At 38.2% G+C, this 23292-nt stretch overlaps 1 protein-coding gene across 1 annotated transcript; it reads right to left on the bottom strand.

The window, feature by feature from the left end:
- Positions 1–1062: 1062 nt before the first annotated feature.
- Positions 1063–12498, bottom strand: cnpy3 (canopy FGF signaling regulator 3). Its single transcript, XM_028816113.2, has 6 exons — positions 12295–12498; positions 11721–11844; positions 6945–7041; positions 5917–6039; positions 3682–3799; positions 1063–2854 (listed from the first exon to the last, which is right to left on the bottom strand). Exons 1-6 carry the CDS (start codon positions 12413–12415, stop codon positions 2640–2642), a joined length of 798 nt encoding a protein of 265 aa, XP_028671946.1. The 5' UTR covers positions 12416–12498; the 3' UTR covers positions 1063–2639.
- Between the last annotated feature and the right edge of the window lie 10794 nt (positions 12499–23292).

Below are 23292 nucleotides of genomic sequence, written 5' to 3' on the forward strand. Positions count from 1 at the left end.
TCAGCCATGGCGTCTGCCTAAAAGTGATGGGTCAGGCCTGCTTTAATCACTTAAGGTCCCTGCCAGAATAAACTTCCCTTGCTTCACAAATGAAAATTTCAGATCGTTCTATTTCAGTTCTGGTTACAGAAGAGGACTCTAGGAATAAGACTTGAATTGGTCCTGTGTGCCCTGTGGTGACCTGTCACCGTGTCCAGGGTTGGTTCCAGCCTTGCTCAGTCCCCGTAACTCTAAACTGCTTATTAAGAAGGTTAGAAAATAAATTGATGGCTAAATGATTCTAGAGTTGGAAAAATGACAAAATTTACCTTTTTGGTACTGGAAAACTGATAGTAAATATTATAGTAATGTTGGGTTCAGTAACCTTGATTCTCATAAAAATGTATGAGTGGAAACCTTAAACAGAAAACATCCATCCATCCATCCATTTTCCAACCCGCTGAATCCGAACACAGGGTCACGGGGGTCTGCTGGAGCCAAACCCAGCCAACACAGGGCACAAGGCAGGGAACCAATCCTGGGCAGGGTGCCAACCCACCGCAGGACACACACAAACACACCAACACACCAAGCACACACTAGGGCCAAGTTAGAATCACCAATCCACCTAACCTGCATGTCTTTGGACTGTGGGAGGAAACCGGAGCGCCCAGAGGAAACCCACGCAGACACGGGGAGAACATGCAAACTCCACACAGGGAGGACCCGGGAAGTGAACCCGGGTCTCCTAACTGCGAGGCAGCAGCGCTACCACTGCACCACCGTGCCGCCCAACAGAAAACATGATAATATGAAATAAACCTAGCATATCTATAATTCATGCACATGAATAAGCACCCATCTGGTGATTAGCAAAGCTTTCTCATTCTTCTGTGAAGGTCCTCGCACTTACTTGAGCAAACAATGGAACACTTAACTGTAGTTTCCTGGCACAACTTCAGACTCCACGAAGATGAGTTTTACCTGGATATATTTAGATTAGTGCTGCTCAACATATTCATAAAAATGGAAACAGATACACTAATGTGGTGGTAAATAAAAAAAATGCACTGAGACACAAAATTAGGAATACTGCCGTATTAGCAGACAGCTTTTTTTATTCATGTATAACCAGTTCTTTACATAGTAACATACATCACCATCCTAGGTCTCCATCACAGTTTGTTTTATTCGTCAGTTTTATTTACATCCAACATTAGATTCATGTCATTTTAATACAATATGTCAACTAATGTCTAATTTTAAAGAAATACTCTAAAAACAAAGATCAACTGCTTCTGAAGGAGAAAAATCAGATACAATTTTTACAGGCAGTGACAAGATCATTCCCATGAAAAGAGGAATGCATTTCACTTATTGAAGATAACCTCTCTTAAACAAACACTGCAGGAAGCGTATTCCCACGGACATTGTATGCGACTCCAACCCTTGGTGCCATTTTGTTTTCTCAACAATACAATACCATTACAGCAAGACTGATCATAGTAAACACCACTGGCAAGTTTTGGCTAACCGATCAAGTGAAATGCACAGATCTGGCCCATGATCCTAAGCATAGACTTATCTCCCATAATAAACAGTCAAGTACACAGTGAATGTAAACAAAAATGTGAAGTGCATTGTCTCCTTTTACCTTGTGATTTGCCATTTCTTTTCTACAGCATACACCTGTCACAACAGTACCAAGCACAAAACTTGTGCCACTGATATTTTCATTTCTTTCAAGAAAGACAACAGCAAGTGATTGTAGGTAGTGCCCTGCCAGCCCTAATGCTAAGACCAACAGGAGGGAGAATCTACCAAACAAAATTACCAAAGAGACAAAATAAATCATGAGTCCTAATAGGTTAAAGAGAGCCTAGTCTAAGAAACTTTCCCAGAATGCACTTGTACAAAAGATAAAACTACAGACTGAGGAAAGCAAATACACTGAGGGCTCAACCCAAACAAACAAAAACACAACAAAACCAAAGATATTAAAACAAAAGCAAAGACTCAACGATGTAATCAAACAACTTTGAACCTTCACAAAGCTGAGCAAAACAAACATGTAAATTATATCACTGGCAAATTTAGTTCACAATTTATACAATAAATGACGCATTTTTGTTTTTACTACAATACATAAATAGATTAAAAATAGTCTAATTTCCGGTATCTTACAATACAGATCATTGAATGATTGCTCTTATTTCTATATTTACACACTCATTCGCATACACACAGAAAATTGAATTATAATTAAAACAGTTGTTTTGGTACGTTTTCTCTTGATATATGTGTAAATCTTTCAAAGTTTTAACTATTTTCATTTGAAAGTACAAACTACGCAAACATCCATCTATTCGTCCCAATAAAAACACACCAATATATTTTGTCTTTAAATAAATCAAAAAGTATAAATCCCAAAAGCTATTTAATTGTTAAGTATAGAACAGTAAAATCATTTGAACCTGTCATATTTTCCTGTGGATTCTTCACATGGTAACAAAAGGTTAGCTAACTTCTCATTTTAACATTTCCAATACAAAATGTGCTTAATAACCTGAAAATGAAACAGATAAGGCAATGCTGTCAATTTTAAACACAACTTATCCTTTTACTTATGTCATTTTGGTTACTGAAATATGAACACATACTCATAATTCTGTTTTATCTTGTGTGAGAGAAACCTTCTTTTGGATGTCATCATCAGAAATATCAGACTCGTCTGTTTGGAGATCTCTTGCTCCTTTTGCTTTCTGCTTCTTTTTCTTGCCTTTACTACCATCCTTCTTTTCTCCCTTTTTCTTTTTCTTTTTACCAACAGTGGCCATATCTCCTTTCTTCCCAGACCAAGTTTCATTTAAGCACTCTAAAACAAATAATGAAAAAACATCAGCCATATCAATATACTGCCTATAATCCAGCTGATAGCAGTAAAGCACAATTAGTATTCACAGTGAAGATGCTATCAAAAGGAACTTTTCCATCCAACGTGCAAGTTTTCGGCTGGTTTAGCATATCTAGATTATTATCAGCATCCTAATAAAATCAACTGCATAAAGAAGAACATTACGAGTATATACGTTAGAGAGGTTAGTACTATAGAAAATGTATTAAAATGTCTAAACACCTGAACAGAACAATTATGATCTTTCCATTCCTAAAATACCAATAACAGTAGCCTTAATATGGTTGTCACACCTTGAGCATAGGTAGTGGACAAAATAACTTGGTAATACATTGTTTGCTATTCTGACAAATAAGATATGGAGTGAGGAGAACATTATACCGTGTTTCCCCGTAAATAAGACCACCTCCAAAAATAAGCCCTAGTCAAGATCGTCAGCTGAAAAGTAAGGCGCCTAAGGCCAGGTTTATACTTCACGTGATGCGACGCGTGTGCCCAAAACATCCATTAAATATTTTATTTGCCTTTTTAACTACTTCTTTATATGTCATAGGCAACAAGAATGTCTGCAATGAAAAATGAAGAGGCACAAGACGTGGGCAATCCAGAAATGGAGTTTAAAGAACTTGGTCCCTTTTCCTTGTCATCTTTTCCATCTTCACTATCCTTTCACTATCTCTCACAATCACTTATCAGCCCATAGCAATGACATCACAACCACCACCATTTCCTCCTTCTCAGTTTGTTCAGGGAGGCCAGTACAGCTACCGTTACTTATTTTTAATTACCTTTGTCTCCATCTTTCAGAACATGTTTTTCGCAAAGATAGGTTAAAAGTTCTTCATCTTGATGATTTTTGTACCAGTCCTCAATCACATCTTCATATTTTTCTATCAACACATCACACTGTTAAATAAAAAAAAATATATATAAATTGACACTTTTTTCCATGAAAACAAAAAAAACTTGAAAAAATTAGTATCAACTAATGAGTTCAAGAAATATTATTACAGACCCTTAAGAATCTATTTGTTCCCTGTGATCATCTATCCATCCATTCTTTTAACTATCTTATATTAGAATTCACAGGGTGGAAGAGACTATCCTAGTGGTAATGGGACTAAACAGGAAATACACCTTTGATGGTAATCTAGTCCACTGCAAAGGTATATGCACACGATTTGTAACACATGTGCCACCTGATGTCATGTCTTTGAACTACAAGAAGAAATAAGAGTCTCTGCAGGAGACTCATCTGATAATAAGTAAATTTTATTCAATTTCATCTGGCCTATTTGGTTAGCTAACAGCTAAACGGTCCCAATACCCAGATACTCCTTAAAAAGTTGTCAAAATTTCTCCTTCGACTCCAAGACTAAGTAATTTGTCTAGGTTGTCATGGCCTGTTGTGTGAAATGTCCTGTTTCCATCTTAAATGCAGTCATATTTTCCTTTAATTTCCATGGTGCATTTGAGTACAAGTGTTACTGTTTAACTGAGGAATTCTACTACATTGATTTTACTGAAAACTTTGAGAATTTTTGAAGATCTGGATTATGTTCCTAACAAAGTCAATTACTCTTTACATTTATATAGCATTTTTTCACAACTCAAAGTGTTTAGTGAGTGGGGAGCTACTTTAGTCTAGGGATAAATTCAGCTACAAATTTCCAATTTGGGACATGCAAGGCGGAGTGGTGGCTCTGAGGCTAGGGACCTGCACTGGCAATCGGAATGTTGCCGGTTCGAATCCTGTAAATGCCAATAGGGACTCTGGTCTGGGGCGGCACGGTGGCGCAGTGGGTAGCGCTGCTGCCTCGCAGTTGGGAGACCTGGGGACCTGGGTTCACTTCCCGGGTCCTCCCTGCGTGGAGTTTGCATGTTCTCCCCGTGTCTGCATGGGTTTCCTCCGGGCGCTCCGGTTTCCTCCCACAGTCCAAAGACATGCAGGTTAGGTGGATTGGCGATTCTAAATTGGCCCTAGTGTGTGCTTGGTGTGTTGGTGTGTGTCCTGCGGTGGGTTGGCACCCTGCCTGGGATTGGTTCCCTGCCTTGTGCCCTGTGTTGGCTGGGATTGGCTCCAGCAGACCCCCGTGACCCTGTGTTTGGATTCAGCGGGTTGGAAAATGGATGGATGGATGGACTCTGGTCTGTTGGGCCATTGAGCAAGGCCCTTAACCTGCAATTGCTGAGCGCTTTGAGTAGTGAGAAAAGTGCTATATAAAATGCAAAGAATTATTATTTCAATATTCTCCAGAAAGGTCTACTGGTTTGCTCATGTAAACTGCTTTCAAATGATCACCTTGTGTAAATGCAGAATAAATCCAATATTTCAATTGAAATATACAGACCTCAGAACTGTAAACATGGAATGCAATCTAAAATAATTTTGAATAAGATGACAAAATGTTGATTTATTAACATTACTCAAGTTCTGCTGTACTTTATCATTAACTTTCAGTTATTTACGAATATTCTTAAACATTACTCCAAGTTTTGTATATACAAAAGATTACAGCACACAAATGACACTTTTGACCTGCATTCAATAGGTTTTGCTTAATTCATTGCACGGATATATAAAGATGTGAGACAATGGATAAAGCCAATATTTTGAAGTATAAAAATGGGTGTCCAGTAAATGCCCAACTTGCCTGCCGGTTTGAGGATAGCTTGGAGAACTATTATCATCTACATACTCATCTGGCCATCACTCAGTGGAATTTCTTGGACCCTAGAAACACTACCTTGAGGGTTAATGCAGAGGGACAGTAAATCCAAGTTGAGTTTCAAAGAAAAACGGTAGTGAAGCCATATTTAATATGGAGCCAAAACAAACAGGTGTTCATCATTTGGTGTTGGCTGGTATTAATAGTGTGTTATCATTTGTGCTTGACTATTTCCTTGTGTGTGCAAAAAATTATAATAAAATAAAACTTGTGACTGGCTATTCATTAAATGAAAAACAATTTCAAAGAGTTTCAAATGCAAATATTAACATCTATTAATACTGCAAGACATACTTGCTTTTTTAGTTCAGCAACTTCAGCTGATGTTTCATTCCAGAGTTCATAAGGAATGTCCATCACCACCTTGACACCCTTGTGAACCAAATTATGTAAGGTCTGGAAAGTCTCAGACATCCCCTAAACAAAGACACACACAAAAAAATAAGTAACATTATTATAAATCAGAACAAATGTATAAATCAAATTAAAATGACCAAATGATTTAGTATAAAATGCTTTGTTATAAATCCATCTACCAAATTAATGTAAGAGATTTCAAACATTATATTTTACAAAATAAAATAAGGCTAACACAGTGGAAACCCAGAAAATAAAGTGTAATGGGATTGACTGGGTTATGAACAAAAATACAGTACATGACATTGCAATAGAGTGGTTTAATGGGTCCATCATCAGAGTCTATTTTAGAATCAAAAGACAAAACTTGAAACACCTAGCCACACTAGGACTTTGCAGTCTTTTCTAAGCAAAATGTTTTATCTTGTATGACTGAATAAACAGATGTTCCCTCTTTTATTCATGCATATGGATAATTTACCTAATCAAAATGCCCATTCCCAAAGTGCAGTGCTATAGGTCATGGCATTAGAGTATACACCATACTGTGCATTGTTAGGCAAACGTATTTGTATTATAAATATACTGCTATGTTTGTATCTTATTTATTGCATATGATTAATTTGTGTAAGAATAAAGCTCTTGCTGATTTAGTCGAACTATGATTATTTTCAAAATATCACATGAAGGAGGGAAGTAAACATACTTTTGGCTATTGTTCACTCTTATTTGGAAAGATTGGCATTAGTTCCTGCTGTTTACTATAATATGAAAATGACACATTAGTTATGTTGCCCAATTCACTAGGCTTGTGGGTATTATACGTGCAACACAGATTATTATTAATGAAATAAACAACTGTTCCTCCTTCAAATAAGGAAAGGCATATTAAAAGTGAACACTTGGTACAAAAAAAAATGCAATATCTTACACATGACCAAATTCAGATCAGTTAAAATACCTACCTTAGCAAAACGATTGCTTCCTTGTCTTTCTTTGTGCAAATTATAATCCATCAATCTTTGACAAATTGTCTCCATTACTTCTATAAATCTGATATCACTAAAACAAAAAAAATGTTAAGTATTATTTAGGCTTGCTTGGTTAAAGACGTACTATAAAATTAACAGTAGATTTTAAATTGGGCAAGTGCAAATGAGTGTGGTTAAATACAGTAAACACTTAAATAAACTGGTCTCCTTCAATACAGCCACAACTAGCCCCAGTACCTTAGAAAAGCAGGATTTTAATAACAGAGGAGTGTACTTTTTGTATGTATATGCTGTAAGAAGGTCTGCCCAGAATGTTTTCAATAGTTTTTTTTTATTTTTTAAAACAATAGTAACTATTAAAGTGTTTTAACATACTTATAGGGCAACAACATGTATAAGTTACATTCCTCATTTTTCTACATAATCTTCATCAACTTCAACTGCCTTGCACCAGAATAAAACAAAAGCACTTGTATAATAACCTTGCAATCATTTCAAAGCCCTTTCACTCAGGTGCCAACTCTCAGGCCTCCATAGATGTAGACATCTGAGTGAGCAAGATCTGTGCTATAGGGTGGATTGGTACAGAACAGTCTAACCTAGTTCTGCAATTGCTTCCATGGTTTTCATACTCATATGGCGCTGTGCATTATCATGTTAAAGGAGGATTTCAACAGCGTTTTATTTTTTTTAAATAAGGATGAACTCTCCTTGAACTAAAACTTTAAGAATTTGAATATATATATCTGTGTTAAGATTTGATCACAAGCAATAATATCTACCGAAATCACCACTTCTGCATCACAAAAAAGTGGACATGACATTCTCCACTGAACAGAGTAACCTTTAAATACTTCTGAGAAACCAGACAATGCCATTACATTCACTGTCTTTTGCATTCATGTTTCGTGCCCAGCAACAAAGCTTTTATCCTCGGCTTTATAAAGAGAATAAAAACTTGAACACATAACAGATTTCTTTACAGACAGTGTTCTGATGGACAGGTTTCATGTAACAAAACACACACACACACACACTTCTATCAGACTTCACCCCGTTCAGTTGTCAGTCTGGCTTCAGTGGATCCTCAATTATGTCCACTATCGTATTTTAGCTTGAACCTCAGGTCTTGTGTTGTTATATTTGTCATTGAGATAGCCTACTGTCTTCTTTTTGATGGTTTTGGTGAGATCTGTGTGATCCTCTTGCATTGCCAATATACAGTTGTTGAAGAAAGAGGTGGGGGGTTGGTTTAAAAAAAAAAAAAAAAAATACAAACACACACATACACACGCACTTCTCTCCAGAAAATGCATCTGTGAATTCAGCCAGAGGGCTCAGCGATTTATTGATGACCTCCAGTACATCAATGTCTTACAACAAGTGGCAAGATGTCTGGCCATTTGAAAAGACCTGGGCAAAGGCCTTCTGCTGCTCGAGACCCTGTCAATCTTGGCCTGTCTATATCCTCATCTGGTTGGACATTCTGACTTTAATGAATGTTCATGCAGATTCAGGTCTCTTCAGAGCCTCTGTGAGCTCTCTAATTTGGCTCCACCTGTAAAGAAGCTGTAAAAAGCTTCTTGCAAAGCCTCACTGCATGGTCGATTCTGGGATTCTTCATTGCATTCTCCAAGATTAAAACAAATATATATATATTTAGCATCATGATGATCTTCATATCCTTCATCAAAGTATCATCTGGCATCTGATCATCAAAGACCAGATGATATGTTAGTTACTTATTATTATTGTAAAAAAATATCACATATTACACACAGTCAGGGGGGATAGAATCCTACTTACTTATGGCCAAATGGAGTCTATGGCCGAAGCCTTGTCCATCCATTGATGACAGCCACCAACTTTATGTTTGGGGTGTTATCTGAACTGATAACAGACAAGCTTGTCCTCCGTTAAGCCCCATGCAGCCATCAGTTCCCATAGTCCATGGGAAATATTTTGCCTTGTGTGACCTTCAGGAAAAAATTCTCTTTGGAGACTCGTTGTCTTTAAATTGAATTCATCCCCAGTGTAATGAACCAATGTAAGGTTCCATGGTGCAGCTTGACCATATGTTCATTGTGATGGCAAAGTGTTTTGCTGTAGACACATCATCTGCAACTTCCTTGCTGCATTTATTACACAGGGCAGGCAATGAACCTCTGGTGAAATGGTGTTGAATAATTCTTGTCCATAATGTTTACTACTTTCTTGAATCCCTGGTTGCTAATTTCCCATTGGGATTAATAAAGTATCTATCTATCTATCTATCTATCTAATAGTGCTGATTGGGCATGTCTTTTGCTAGGAAGAATATGATGCCTTCTGTTATTGTTTTATGTCTTTGAGAACTGGACGGTTCGACACTGGCATTATAAAATGGTTTAATCAATGACGGTGTTGTGATACAAGAAGTTGAGAGGGCCTTACTTTTCTCCATTTTTATTACTTTATTGTTTGGTTAGAGACCACTTTGTGATCGAATTTCAGATGATTAAACAAACCTGTCATATTGCTGGGTGGTGCAGACATCTCTATGTAGCAAATTTTGCACAGAATATGTTGTTGTTCCTCATCGGACTCCTTGAAACCAAAATTTTTCCCAACAGATGAATCGATTTTACCTTTCCTAGTGACCAAAGGCTCTTTCTATCATCTTGGTTCAAGGTGAACTAAACATGCCACAGTCCAGAAGGAAGCTAGTTTGGGCTATTAGGGAGGAGCAAAAAAACGTGCCACTGGAAAATGGTGTGCTGGATTTACAACATAAGACAAAAACGGGAGCATCACCACAAAACAAAAAGCAACACAATAATCGCTTTATCTCCTTTGTTCTGTTTTCATAATTGTTGCAAGCTAAAATCGTAGCTAAAATTAAAATTCAATTAATTGTCCTGTCCTATTGGCCAAGAAACAATACCCTAGATATCGGGTATCTGAAAAGTCTGTAAGAGGAGAGCAATAGCAGTTGGTACTCAGTTCTGGGCAGGAGAATGATTAAGCCACTGGCAAGGTAGAATGTTTAGATTAAATATACAATGTAACAGTTCTGGGATATTCAGCTTACAGTGCTAGCTAGATGTGTAAATGTGCATCTATTATGAAAAGATAAATTATTAGGTGAATAATGGTTTAATATTCATGAAACATAAAAGGTTTCCTGAATGTAACAAGGATATAAGTTATGTTAAATAGTCATTATGTACATAGCAGGTTCCCATATAGCTTTACAAGCTAACATCATAAGTGAAGGTAAGCTTGTAAGCTTAAATTCAATGTGGCTATATGATAACATTAACAACACAAATGTAATATTACGCTTAATGATTATTTCTTTTTGGTACATCAAATGCAGTCAATAGTATTTGAGAAATGCTTTGGATCTGGCAGGGTAGTATGCACTAAATGCACCAGCATAAGTGCCAGGAACAGCAGCACTGCTTTCCTTTCACATGGATAACAAGAAAATACATGCAACTAATGGCAATCTGAAATAGACTCCTCATGAAAGATGCCTGCGAAAGAAGACATGAATTGAGAAGAGTATTGGATAAGCTACAGCCAGTTAACTTACTGTCGAGAATAGCACTAGTGCCAAAAGATGCATTTCAGAATGCACATCTCTTCGTACCTTATCATGGAGGGGTATGGCAATTTAATTTACTTATGTCAATGAAAAGCAAAAAAGATGTGCCTGCTGTGGACTAAAGCACCTTAAACACCATATGATTGGAAAAAAATGTCTGGCAAGAAGAATCCCATTTCTTGCTGTTTGATGCTGACGGCAATACTATGAAATGGTGAAAACTTCCCAAAGTACTTGGATATACCATACGGTATTGTCAATAACACAGGCTAGAGAAGGTGGTCTTATGATATGGGATATGTTTTTATGATATAGATTTTTTCTTATTACTGTAAATATCACAGGCTATCTAAAAACTGTTTCTATACGGTTACATTCATAGCATAAGTGTAAATTGCCCCTTTCAACAGGATAATGCACAAAGTTCCAAGCCTAGGAAACACCTGACCAAGCTGCTTTGAACAGAGGTCTAACTACTGCTAATTACAAAATAATATGAGATACACTGAGGTTGACATGGACCAGTATCCTCTGTCACACATTTAATACCTCAATGATCGTCAGGCTTAACAGAGGGAAACTCTCTATAAGGGTAGGAATATCCAGTAGAATGACTCAAGTCAATTAACAATACAAACAAGATTACAACACATTTTTGAACAGGAATAAGTTAAAATAATAACACAGCACAAACAGTGATATAAGGATAGAGCACTGATGCCAATGAGTATGTAAATACTTGACATCAAGAACAGAATGAGTTGATATAAAAAAATAAGACAATGAAAGTGCTAAGTAGAGTCAACTCCAAAAAAACGCCTCTTTAACAAAGCAAGCGTATTCAGCTTTGATGTCAGTATCACAATTATTATACAGCATCTCCAAATGACTTAAAAGGCAGGTTCCTGTAAGTTGGGTACTCGTATCTATATTCAAATCCTCCGCCAAATAAGTTACAAAAGCACTTTCTAGCACCGAACCTTTCTGTGAACATCTCCACAAACCATTATTCAAATGAACACACCTACACATCTGTCTTTTTGCCATCACTTGAGCACATGATTATTGTATAAACAAAATTAAATTCTGTTCAAACAACCGAACATTACCGTAAGAATTCAAAGACTAAATTTAAGTCACCTGAAAACCTGTGAACTTACGATTTGACGTATTTTATCGGTGACCCCTTCCCATCCATGAAGCCGTACTTCGTGTCAATCACCTCCTTGGTTTTCCCTGTTTCTTCAAACGCGGATTTCATTTCAACTGCAACGAATTTGCACACTGGCAAAACAAAATAAAGTGTCAGGTTGTGTCAAAAGCATTTCTTCACGAAACTTTCGCAGCTGGCATTCTAGAGGCTTCTATAAAAAACGTGCATATGTGCAGCAGTTCCTCTTTTTATTTCCGTTGTCATATACAACAAAGCAGTTTTAAATGATGTTACGGATTGGTCGGCAACATAATAAAGTTACAAGTGGCACCGCGAGAAAAAGTAATTCAATATCGAATAAATAGGGACACGTTGTGCACTTTTAAACTGAAAGCTAAAGTAATTCATATTAATGCCACTTCAAATTCGTTTTACTTTAACGGATATAGTTCAACCAGCAAAGGCACAAATTAGAGTGCAAGATAACCCGTCCTCAGTCGTTCCATCAAACACCCCACAATAATCTCATGCAGTAAAGAAAGCTCCAGTTTTAAACACTGAATATTTAACTGTGTAAATACCTTCGCACTTATTAGGCAGCTTAACCCATTCCTCGTCGTCATTTTTTGATCCAGATGCAGACATTAATAGCAGTAAACACAATGATGCAAAGATTAAATATTTCATGCTGTATCTTTGCATAACGTTTCTACACCTACTCGTGAATGAAAAACTCGCACGTATTTTAAGATACAGCTAGACATCCGCCGTAACTATGTTACGTAGAAATTCATTGGACTCCCTTGACCAATCACAGGCGGAGCAGTGGCACCGCGACCAGCCTATCTACCATAGAAAAATGAATAAACTAGATTGGCAATTCCAAGAGAGTTTTTCGTCCCTATTACCTGGGTTACTTCTCCGTTTATTTGATTTTACATTTTACTTTCAAACTGTTTTTGTCTTCCTTGCAGTTTGCATATAGTCTACTTTAAGAAGAGTTGCTCATGGGCTTCTTTTTTTCTTAAACTGTTTTACAGTGGCACAAGTGCTGTGTTGCTGCCTCACAGATCCTGGGTTTCGAGTTTGATTCAAACACTGGATATTGTCCAAATGGAATTTGTATGCTATTCCCTTGTGTGAATGGTCATTTCTCCCACATCCCAAAAGGTGTGTTGTTAAGTTGACTGGCTATTTCAAACTAGTGCATGAGTGAACCCTGTGTTGGACCGGCACCCTGTTTAAGACTATTTCATGGCATGTGCTTGTTGTTGCTATGCTAGACTTCACTCCCCCATGACCATGAATTGAATTAATCTGGTTTTAGAAAGCTTTGCATTTTATTCTGTTAATATTTTTGGACTGTTTTGGACTCAAACATGTGAACATCACAAACCATTCAACCCATTTGCAGCCAAGGCACAATATACGGGTGGCTGCTCCAAATCTTTTGATGTCTGTGGTCTGCTTTTGTGACAACAGGAAAACCCCAGGGTTAAGGTACAGTGTGTGTCACTTTCTCTGTTTAACGATTACAGACCAAAAGATCCTATTTAAGAGGTGGTTTATTAGTTGCTAGTGTATCTCAGAGAGATTTATTGCATCTTTTTTACCTGTAGCCATTTATGCATTAAGCTGTGCTAAAACATAAGACATTTCAAAAGACTGCTTATTGTATGTTTTAAACCATACTCGGCCTGATCTGGTTAAATCTCTTGTATGCTGTTGATGTGTCCTTCTCAGCACTAAAGGCAAGAGAACTTTGGGCCAATTGGAGTCTTGTAATATGGCACAGCTTTTATTGTGACACAATTGTGTCATATGTGTACTCAATAAAAGAATTCTAAAGGTTAGTAAAAATCATTCAAAATATTATGCAAAACAAGAAAACATGAGTCTAACCAAAATGGAGGCACCATTCTATTGTTACAGATTGCTCACAATCAAGTGCTTTACATTTGTAAACGATATGCAGTTAATTTTGGTGTATCTGGTAAAGCTCGCATCATGGATGCTAATCTAAAAAAGAAAGGGAAACTACACAGAAACAGTAGCAGTGCTTTGACGCTGGATTTACAAAATCGAGCAGAAACATGTGCACACATGGTCCAAGGCTGTTGTGAAAATGTGCATAGCTTTACACTAAAATTAGTTTTTCATACATCTTGATGTAAACGTGGAAATGGGAGTATGCAACATTTTGGTGCGTATGCACCGATTATACATGAGACCCCTGGCGAGTATTCCCATAAATATAGTGCCTCTTTCAAGTATGCAAAATCTTAATCAAATATCTACAAATGTCTTTATTTTGAGCTCAGATATTAATGATAACCTGAATAACAGACACACATACAAAAAATATCTTTTTTAGCAGAAATTTATAAAGGATTATTTATGCCAAAAATAAAAGCAGTCGGACATTTAAAATACAGTGAAAACCAATGAGTTTTCTATCTGGAAAATTAACTGATCCTGTTGGTTCAATAAATGGTTGCATTCTTTACCACAGGTGAAAAAACAGTTATTGCTGTTGTCCCATGTATCTGCTGCCCTGGGCTTAAATTCCATGCAGAGTCATGGTCTATGTGGAGTTTGCTCATTCTTCCTGTGTCCATATTGTACTCCAGTTTTATCTTATATCAAAAAATGTCACGTGTCTTAGCAGTCACTAATTATAATATCTGTGGGAGACATGTGTGAGAATGGTTATGATGGACTGATGTTTCAGGATTGGTCCATGCTTTGTGCCCAGTTGTAGGATAGGTCTTGGACTCCAAATTTAAAATGGATTAAGTTAGTCTGAGAATGTCATACACAGAATGTTGCATCCCTTAGCATCTCTAAGGGCCAGTTTAATGAAGCAGTTTGTTAAATCCTTATTAAAAGATGAAGTCTGTTTTATGTATTTGTGCTGAGAGTTTCTTAGTTTGGCTGAGATTAAAAAATGTGCTTTTTCAAAGACCTGATATTAGAACAGTGATTTTAATGCAGAATTTGAAGGTGCGATGAACAAACTAAAATGAGAGGCTTGTGTATCATTCAAAGAAGTAATTTCTATGTTTCTAATTAACAATAAATAAATTGTGAAAAGTGAAAAGTAAATTAATTAAGTTTAAGGAGTTTAGTTGAAACCTTATTATCAAGGCTCGCATTTTGGTTTTTTACATTCAGAATTTTTCCCTGAAAATCTTGAAGCCGGGAGGAGAAGCAGGATAAAAGATTCAGGAAATCGAGAACATGAAAGGAAGATACGAGGGATATTGGGATGTCAGTATGATGGTCAGTGCAGGATTTACGTATAAGCTACACAAGCTATAGCTTAGGGCCCCCGCCTTCTTGGGGGCCCCCAAAACAAATTGTCCGAGTGAGCAATTGTCATATATACTTAAATATACTACAGCATTATTTGTCCCAATCAGGCCCAGCCTTAGGCATAGGCGAAGTAGGCGACCGCCTAGGGCCCCGGCGTCCGGGGGGCCCCGGATCGACTCCTTGGTCTAATTTTCACGCATTTCACAGAGCTTCCAGGGGTGCTCTGCCCCCCTCAGGGGGCCCCTGGACCCCCCTTTCACCTAGGGCCCCATAATACCTAAGACCGGGCCTGATGATGGTGGACTACACTTGGATGATTCATAGGGACACACGAGAAAAGCATTATAAATGCCAGGTCACCTATCAAGGTTTTCAATCAAAACAACTAAGAAGTGACAAAAACTAGGGAAATTATACATAAGACAATGAATATGTATTGCTGATTTCTTTATATATAATATATATGTTTAGAAATATTACATTCACTAAATATTTTCATGTTAAATTGATTTAGAACAAACAATATTGAATACATGGAACAATTGTGTTATTATGTAATTTAATAAAATTTCCTTCCAGTTTTGTACTTTAATATGCAGTGATGGAAATATTCCAATTATAATTTTTCTATTGTGCTTATGAATGCAAATACAAATAACTATTGTGATGGATGGCCAGCTACATATTCCAGCCCTCACCCCCAGGCCGCCATGTAGAGCTCTCCCGACAGCATGATCGTTCCCCGAATTCCAGCAGGGCCTCATGGACTTTGTAGTTTATATGCACAGCCCTGCTGGATACCATGGGGGCCACCAGGAGTCGCTGTAGGGAGGCTGTCAGACTCTTATGTGCCCTATAACCTGGAAGTACGTCCTGGTCACATGAACAGGAGAAACGACGTGCTTCCAGGTTGAAGAAAGGACTTTTACCCTGACCCGGAAGTAATGAGGACTTCTGGATTGTCGGACAGGAACCACTTCCGGGTCAGGGGGTATAAAAGGACTCTGGGAAAGCCCAGACATTGAGCTGTGCTGGGAGGAAGGGTGGCTAAGTGTCTGGGAGAGGAGGATTGTGTTTTGAGAGTATTATTGTTGATTAGTTACTGTATGAGTAGTGTGGAGTGGAGGGTGTTTGTTGCACTGTATTATAGTAAAATAAATAATAGTTATACTTTTACCTGCTGTTTGGCGTCGTGCCTGAGGGTTCAAGAGGTTTATAAGAGCCTCTACTGTTACACTATTTATAAATAAAACATTTATTATGATGTTAATTTTGCAGACCTATTTTATTCTTAAATTGGTTGAACTAAAGGACCATGTAGCTCACTTGCTTTTCTATGAAGCTTAAATTTTAGATTGCTATATACCAATTTCTTTAACATTTTTAAGCCTATTTATACACACACAAACACACACACAGATATATACATATACACACCCACTACACTGTATATACAGTATATATAAATATGTGTATATGTATTGTGGAAGATCAGCCTTGACACAGACAGACACCAGGACAGACAAGTCCCAAAATACACACGTTTATTTTTCACAGTCCTTGGCACAACACACAGTGCCCAAACCAGTAACAATAATGCTCACTCCTTTCTTCTTTTCTCTCAGTCCTCTCTTTCTCTTTCCTGCCACCTCCACTCCTCTCCCACAGGCTCTGTCCTCAACCTATATAAATACTATACTATACTGCTATATATATAGTGATAAAAATTAGGCAGCAGACAGAAAAAGGTTTGGGTATGGCCACCTTGCATACTGAAGAAGATGGATTCTGGGTACTGAAAATGACATCATCAGGGTTTGCCGGAAGTGATGTCAACAGTGGGTGGACTGGTTGTGATGTCATTGAGAGGCAGTGTCTTTGCTGAACTGCAGAGGAACAAGTGGAGAGAGGATCAGGTGAGAGTGCCAACCACTGGTGTGTCTGACAAAGAACACTATTTGAGCCTGCAAACTGTCCCCCATGTGGATGTGTGTGACACGGTACCCTATCAGCCCAGACTCATTGGGTCAGGCAGCCCAAACCTGAGATGTTTTCAACCTGAGAAAGAGCATCAGCTTTGGCCTGGAGAGAATCCCGATGATAAAGGACAGAAAACATAAGGCTGGAGGTCTAAAAACCAATGAGTGACACACGGGTTAGACTCCTTGTGTAGTGTCATCCACTGCAGAGCGACATGATCAATGACCAGGGTAAACTCACGGCTCAAGAGGTAGTACCTCAGCTGTGTTACTGCCAATTTGATCACCAAGGCCTCCTGTTCCACCGCCGCATACCTGGTTTCCCAGTCCAGCAGTGTCCGGCTCAGGAACATGACAGGGTATTCAACGCCAACAGCACTTTGGTTTAGCACGGCAACAAGTCCTGTGTTCGAAACGTCAGTCTGTAGGATAAAAGGCAGAGAAAAGTTAGGAGTCATTAGAACAGGTGCCGATGTAAGCGTCTGCTTTACTATCCCATACCACGTTCTGAGGGACCTGTTTCTTTGTTAAATCAGTCAAGGGCAACACTCTCTCAGAGAACCAGGATACAAACCGGCAGTAGTATCCAGCCAGACCAAGAAAGGATCGGACCTGCCGCTTGGTTTTGGCAGGGGGCCACTTCAATATGGCATCTAGTTTGGAACACTTTGGTTTGACTGAACCACCACCTGCTAAGTAGACTTTAAAACTTTTGTAAAAACAATACTGTACTTGTCCTTTATTTCCGGCCCCATGCATGGTAAAATCTCTTTCTCGCAGGACGTATAATGCTGCTCGCGTTGCGAAGTGGGGGCGGCTGAACGCACGCTAAGGAGAAGCAGTCGGATCATCTGCTGGCTTGTTGCTGCTGCTGCTGGCACGCTGCGTGTTCTGCTTGTCGCGCTGCACGTCGATCATTTAAAAGCCTGTACAGCAGCTGTCCTTTTGCCACTTCATGTCTCTGTCCCTCTTGTTGTAAAGGGGCGGGGATTGGGGGTGGCTGAATGCACGCTAAGGAGAAGCGGTTGGAATCATCTGCAGGCTTGCTGCTGCTGGCGAGCTGCGTGTTCTGCTTGTCGCTTGTCACTGTTTTAAGAGCTGGGAGCACATGAAGTGTGTCTGCCAATGCATTCCAACAACTGTTAGGTTAGATGTCCGTGAACTTGTTTTAAATGTTGTCTCACTGCCTTGTCTCGCGTGACGTTAAAGTGTCTCTTGTGGGATGTCAAATTGTCTTCCGAGAAGATCACGTCTCGTCTCCCTAGTCTCGCTCCCAAGATTTTTTTTATAATAGACATATATATATATATATATATATATATATATATATATATATATATATATATATATATATATATATATATATATATATATATATATATATACATATAATTAGGGTGATGCACTAAGAGTTGCAAAGAGTTGATGTCTGTACAATCATTTCTCCACAAGTCTTAGTGTTGTCTGTTAGGTATAGTTTGCTTACCAGTAAAATAAATTTCAACCGAATTGTGAAACTTTTGAGGTCCACTCCATTCTAAAACACATTATTTGTATTGTTACTACGTACGTACTCTTGAGTGGGATTCTTAAATGTCTAAGTGATTAGTAAACAATAAAAAAATTTTAAAAAATGAGACATATAACATTCTACTAATAAGATGGAGTTCCCACAACATTCTAGTAATAAGGGAAAGTTTCCAAAACTATTTAGTATTAAGTAGGAGTTTCCAGATCATTCTAATAGTAAGTGGGAGTTTCTGTTTTAGCCCTTTCTGAGTGTCAGCAGAAACAAAGAAAAAGCTGATGCAAAGTCTGCAGCTGCCACCATTACCAGGCATTCTTTACCATCTTAAGCTGACAGATGAATATGAACATCTGAAGCTGGAAGATCTGGTAACACAAACAACAACATGATTCTTTGAAGTCCTTATGGAAAAATGCAAAGAAAAGGTCTTAGTTGTTTCTAAAGAAATCACCAAAACAATGGCCAGATGATCCAGTCTTCAGTGAACTTTGTGTTTTTCTTCGACTGGTTGCAAACAGGTCAGGTCAGATTCAGGTCAGGTTGGGGAGCATGCACTGGTACAGCGTGTTGCCGCACCCACCACACGATGAAACAGCTCAGGGTCCTGGTTGGCAACCCCCCAGGCAGACACTCTGTCCAGTCCCACCCTCCGGAAATTACCCTCTATCTGCCTCAGCCAAGTGTTACATGGGCGTCCCCTTGGCCTGGTCCAGCCACTCGGATCCTCAACAATGAGGATCCTGCAAGCCGGATAACCCTTGGGGAATCGTGCCACATGTCCATAGTGCTGTAACTGATGCTCCCTCACAATGCAGGTAATGTGCCTCATTTAGGACTACATGAGGAACCGCTCATTCGACACAAAGTCAAACCAGCGGCACCCAAGGATTCTCCGAAGAGACACAGTACCAAAGGAGTCTGTTCTTCATCTCAGGTCACTGGATAGCGTCCAGAGTAGACACACAAAAGTCTACTTCCTCTTTGCCTTCATAGGCTTTTACCTTGCTGTCTGAGGACAGCAAATATGAAAGTATCCAATATGTATTTCCATACTTCCCTGTTGTTTGTAAATCATGTTATATTCTTGGCCAAGTGTAGAGTCAATTGTTCCATTATCCTAGCAATCACACAGAAAAGGTGGTGATTTAAAGTTCAATATATATCATCTCACTTGTGATCATAGTATATGAGTATAATGACCAAAATAAAAAAGATTGTGAGTGCAGTTCAATGAAATAGATAGATAGATAGATAGATAGATAGATAGATAGATAGATAGATAGATAGATAGATAGATAGATAGATAGATAGATAGATAGATAGATAGATAGATAGATAGATACTTTATTAATCCCAGGGGGAAATTTACATACAAATGACACTCCTGCACAATGTTACTGGGCCCATTCTTTCTGATATGAAAAAATTTTGGCAATACAGGAGGATCTCAAAGTACAGCTGCTGCTTCTCTGAATTAAAAGGAGTTTCTTAGAGGTGCTTGTTCATCTATAAGGTTGCCACCAGGCACCTCCCACTACCTGACATGGCCTACTGGGACAATACCTATGAACAGACCCACTGCAGTGTTTAATATGTGGGTTATATAATCAGATGTTATATAAATTTAAGCACATTAGGCATCCAGAGAAGGTGTTGCCACTGCGCATAAATGTTTGCTGTTTTTGATTACATAACCAAATATTTATCACCAGTCTGGAAATTACGGGTGTAATTTATTTTTTTGCTTTGACAAGATGAGTTAGTTTTTTCTTTAAATTTGGGCTTCAAAATGGAGATTATGTCTTAAAGTGTAACTAGTAATGATTCTTAAGCACTATGTGAAGCTCAAGCCTTGAAACACAGATCTGTGCTGAGGTGCAAACTACAGGTGATTACAGTTAAGAGTGTAGTAACAAGCAATAAAAATACAATGCAAAATGTCACTTTTAACGTTGACAGAAAATGAGAGCTACTTGAAAGCAACAGTTAAATCATATAAGTATAAAAAAATATACACAAGCTTAGCTAGTATGTAAAACATAATAACATTCTCATCTAAAAATTATGCCACCATTATGCATTATTAGAAAATTGCATTTTTTATATACTGCACATTACTGCATGGCTCAAAGCACTGAATAGACCACTAAATAAGTAGCCAATAACCAATAAAAAGATAAAAAAGGTGTAAAACACATGTGTGGAGAACAAAATAATACAACACATTAATTTCTTCAAATGCGCTATTTCTGAGTCAGAATCTCGGGATGCGACCAAAGCTTATCCCGGTAATGTCACACACAACACAAAAGCCAACCTCAGATGAGGTGCCATTCCCTCACAGGACCCGCTCACGCATGCACCCACACTTGCATGTAGGATCAATTAACAGTTGCCACTTGCAGATTATGGGGATATGGGTGGAAAACAAACTTACCAATCAACATTGTCATGTTTTACTAATTTGCTGGAATCCTATGAGGAAGCAACAAAGGGATATGATCAGAGTGATGTATATGATATTATTTATCTTAATTTTCAGAAAGAATTTGTTAAGGTATTACATGAGAGATTGGGCATCAAACTCAAAGAAGTGGAAGTTCAAGGTGTAGTGTGTAGATGGATGCTGAATTGGCTCAAACAGGAAAGAGTTATAATAATAATAATAATACATTTTGTTTACATAGCACTTTTCCCATGCTTAAGACACTTCATTGAGTTTCAGAAAGGAACAACAGGTATATGTAACATTGGATACAAATGTTTCCTGAATAGAACACCAAAACAGATAGATGCAGGATACATAGAGCATTAAATAGAATAAAAGTCAATAAAGCAGAGTAAAATACTAAATTAAATATTAAAAGAAAACCTAGCAGATAACATCACTTTTGATATAACACACACACAAATTACACTGAGCATCTCGACAGTGTGGGGGCAGAATGTCAGGTTAAGTTAAACACCTTCCTGAACAGATGAGTTTTAAGTTGAAAGAATGAATGGAGTCATCTAATCTAATTAATTTCGGGTGGTCATTCCAAAGTCTGGGTGCTATACAGCAGAAGGCCCTGTCACCCATAGAGTGCAGGTTAGTGTGGGGTACAACAAGATTGCCAGAATCAGAGGAGCCCAGTGAGCCAACAGGAGGGTAATGATGGAGAAGGTCACTGATGTAGACTGGTGCAAGGCCATTTAAAGCTTTGTAGGTTAATAATAGAATTTTATACTCAATCCTGTAAGACACTGGGAGCCAGTGAAGGAGAAGCAGGGTGGGTTCATGTTAGGACTCTTGCAGCAGAATTTTGAATCAACTGGATCTATGATATAAGATTAGAAATGGCACCTGCCAGTAGGGAGTTACAATAATCAGTGTGGGATGTGATAAAAGCATGGCCAAGTTTCTCAGCATTAGAAAAGGAAAGGAATGAGTGAACACAGAATATGTTACAGAGGTGAAAGTAAGAAAGTTTCTTAATGTGGTTTATGTGGGCAGAATAAGAAAAGTAGGAATCAAAAATGACACCAAGATTCCTTGCATCAGAATAAGGTCTAATGAGATCACTGTCAAAAGTGACTGAGAAGGAGCTAATTTTCTTAAGTTGCGCTTTAGTGCCAATTTGCAGTTCACTTTTAATTTTAAAGAGTTCTGCTCCATGCAGGTTTTAATTTCACTGAGGCAGGTTGTGAGCTGATAAAGCCCTGATGAGGTTTTACTTTTAACATTGAAATAGAGTTGAGTATCATCAGCATAAAAATGACAACTCAGTCCAAACTATGAATTATATGGCCAAGGGGAAGCAGAGGGCTGAGGACAGAGCCCTGTGTGACTGACGTTGAGCTGGATCTGCTGTTGCCAAGACTAACAAACTCTTGACAATGCCAGAGATACCCAGCATGGTCTCCATTCTGGACAATAGAATGTCATTTCTGACAGTGTCAAATGCTGCACTAAGATCTAACAAAAGTAATATGCTGGTTTGTCGTGAGTCTGATGCCATAAACAAATCATTAGCTACCCGAAACAGAGCAGTTTCACAGCTGTGCTGCGCCCTGAAACCAGACTGAAAGGGTTCCATCAAATTATTAGAAATTAAGTAATTGGTGAGTTGGGAGGCTACAACATGCTGAAGAACTTTTAACAGAAAAGGTAAGTGAGAAATGGTCCAAAAATTGTTAAGATTGTCACCATAAAAGACCAGACTTTTATAACATTTGGGTTACAGAAGCAATTTTAAAAATGTCTGGCACAAAGCCAGTGTCAAAGGATGTATTTATTATTGTTGTAACAGTCAGGATTGTGGCATGAAGGCATGATTTAAGAAGTGTGGTGGGGATGGGATCCAGTACACAGGTAGGGGGCCTCATCTTACAAAGCATGTCATTAACAAAAGCTGGATGGAGTAGGAAGAAAGGGAAAGATATAAATGGATGATGGAATTATGTTAGTTGAATTATTTAGATCTTTAATTTTATTGTAGAAAAAGTGTAGGAATTTTTCACAGTGCTAAGTAGAGGAGGTAATTGGGTCAGATGCAGGTTGAAGTAGTTTATTAACTACAGAGACCAGTGCCCTTGGGTTATCATGACCACTTCCAATTATTCTGCTATAATGTGTGTTCTTGCCTGCAGTTAGTGCATCCCTGTAAGCCCTCTGATGGTCAGAGAAAGCCTGGGTATGCCCGGTGAGGCCAGTCTTATGTGACATTCTCTCAAGTCCTCAGCCAGCTGCTTTCATAGACCATAACTCTGAATTG

Source organism: Erpetoichthys calabaricus, chromosome 12, assembly GCF_900747795.2.
Source record: "Erpetoichthys calabaricus chromosome 12, fErpCal1.3, whole genome shotgun sequence".
In the NCBI taxonomy this organism is placed as follows: domain Eukaryota; kingdom Metazoa; phylum Chordata; class Cladistia; order Polypteriformes; family Polypteridae; genus Erpetoichthys; species Erpetoichthys calabaricus.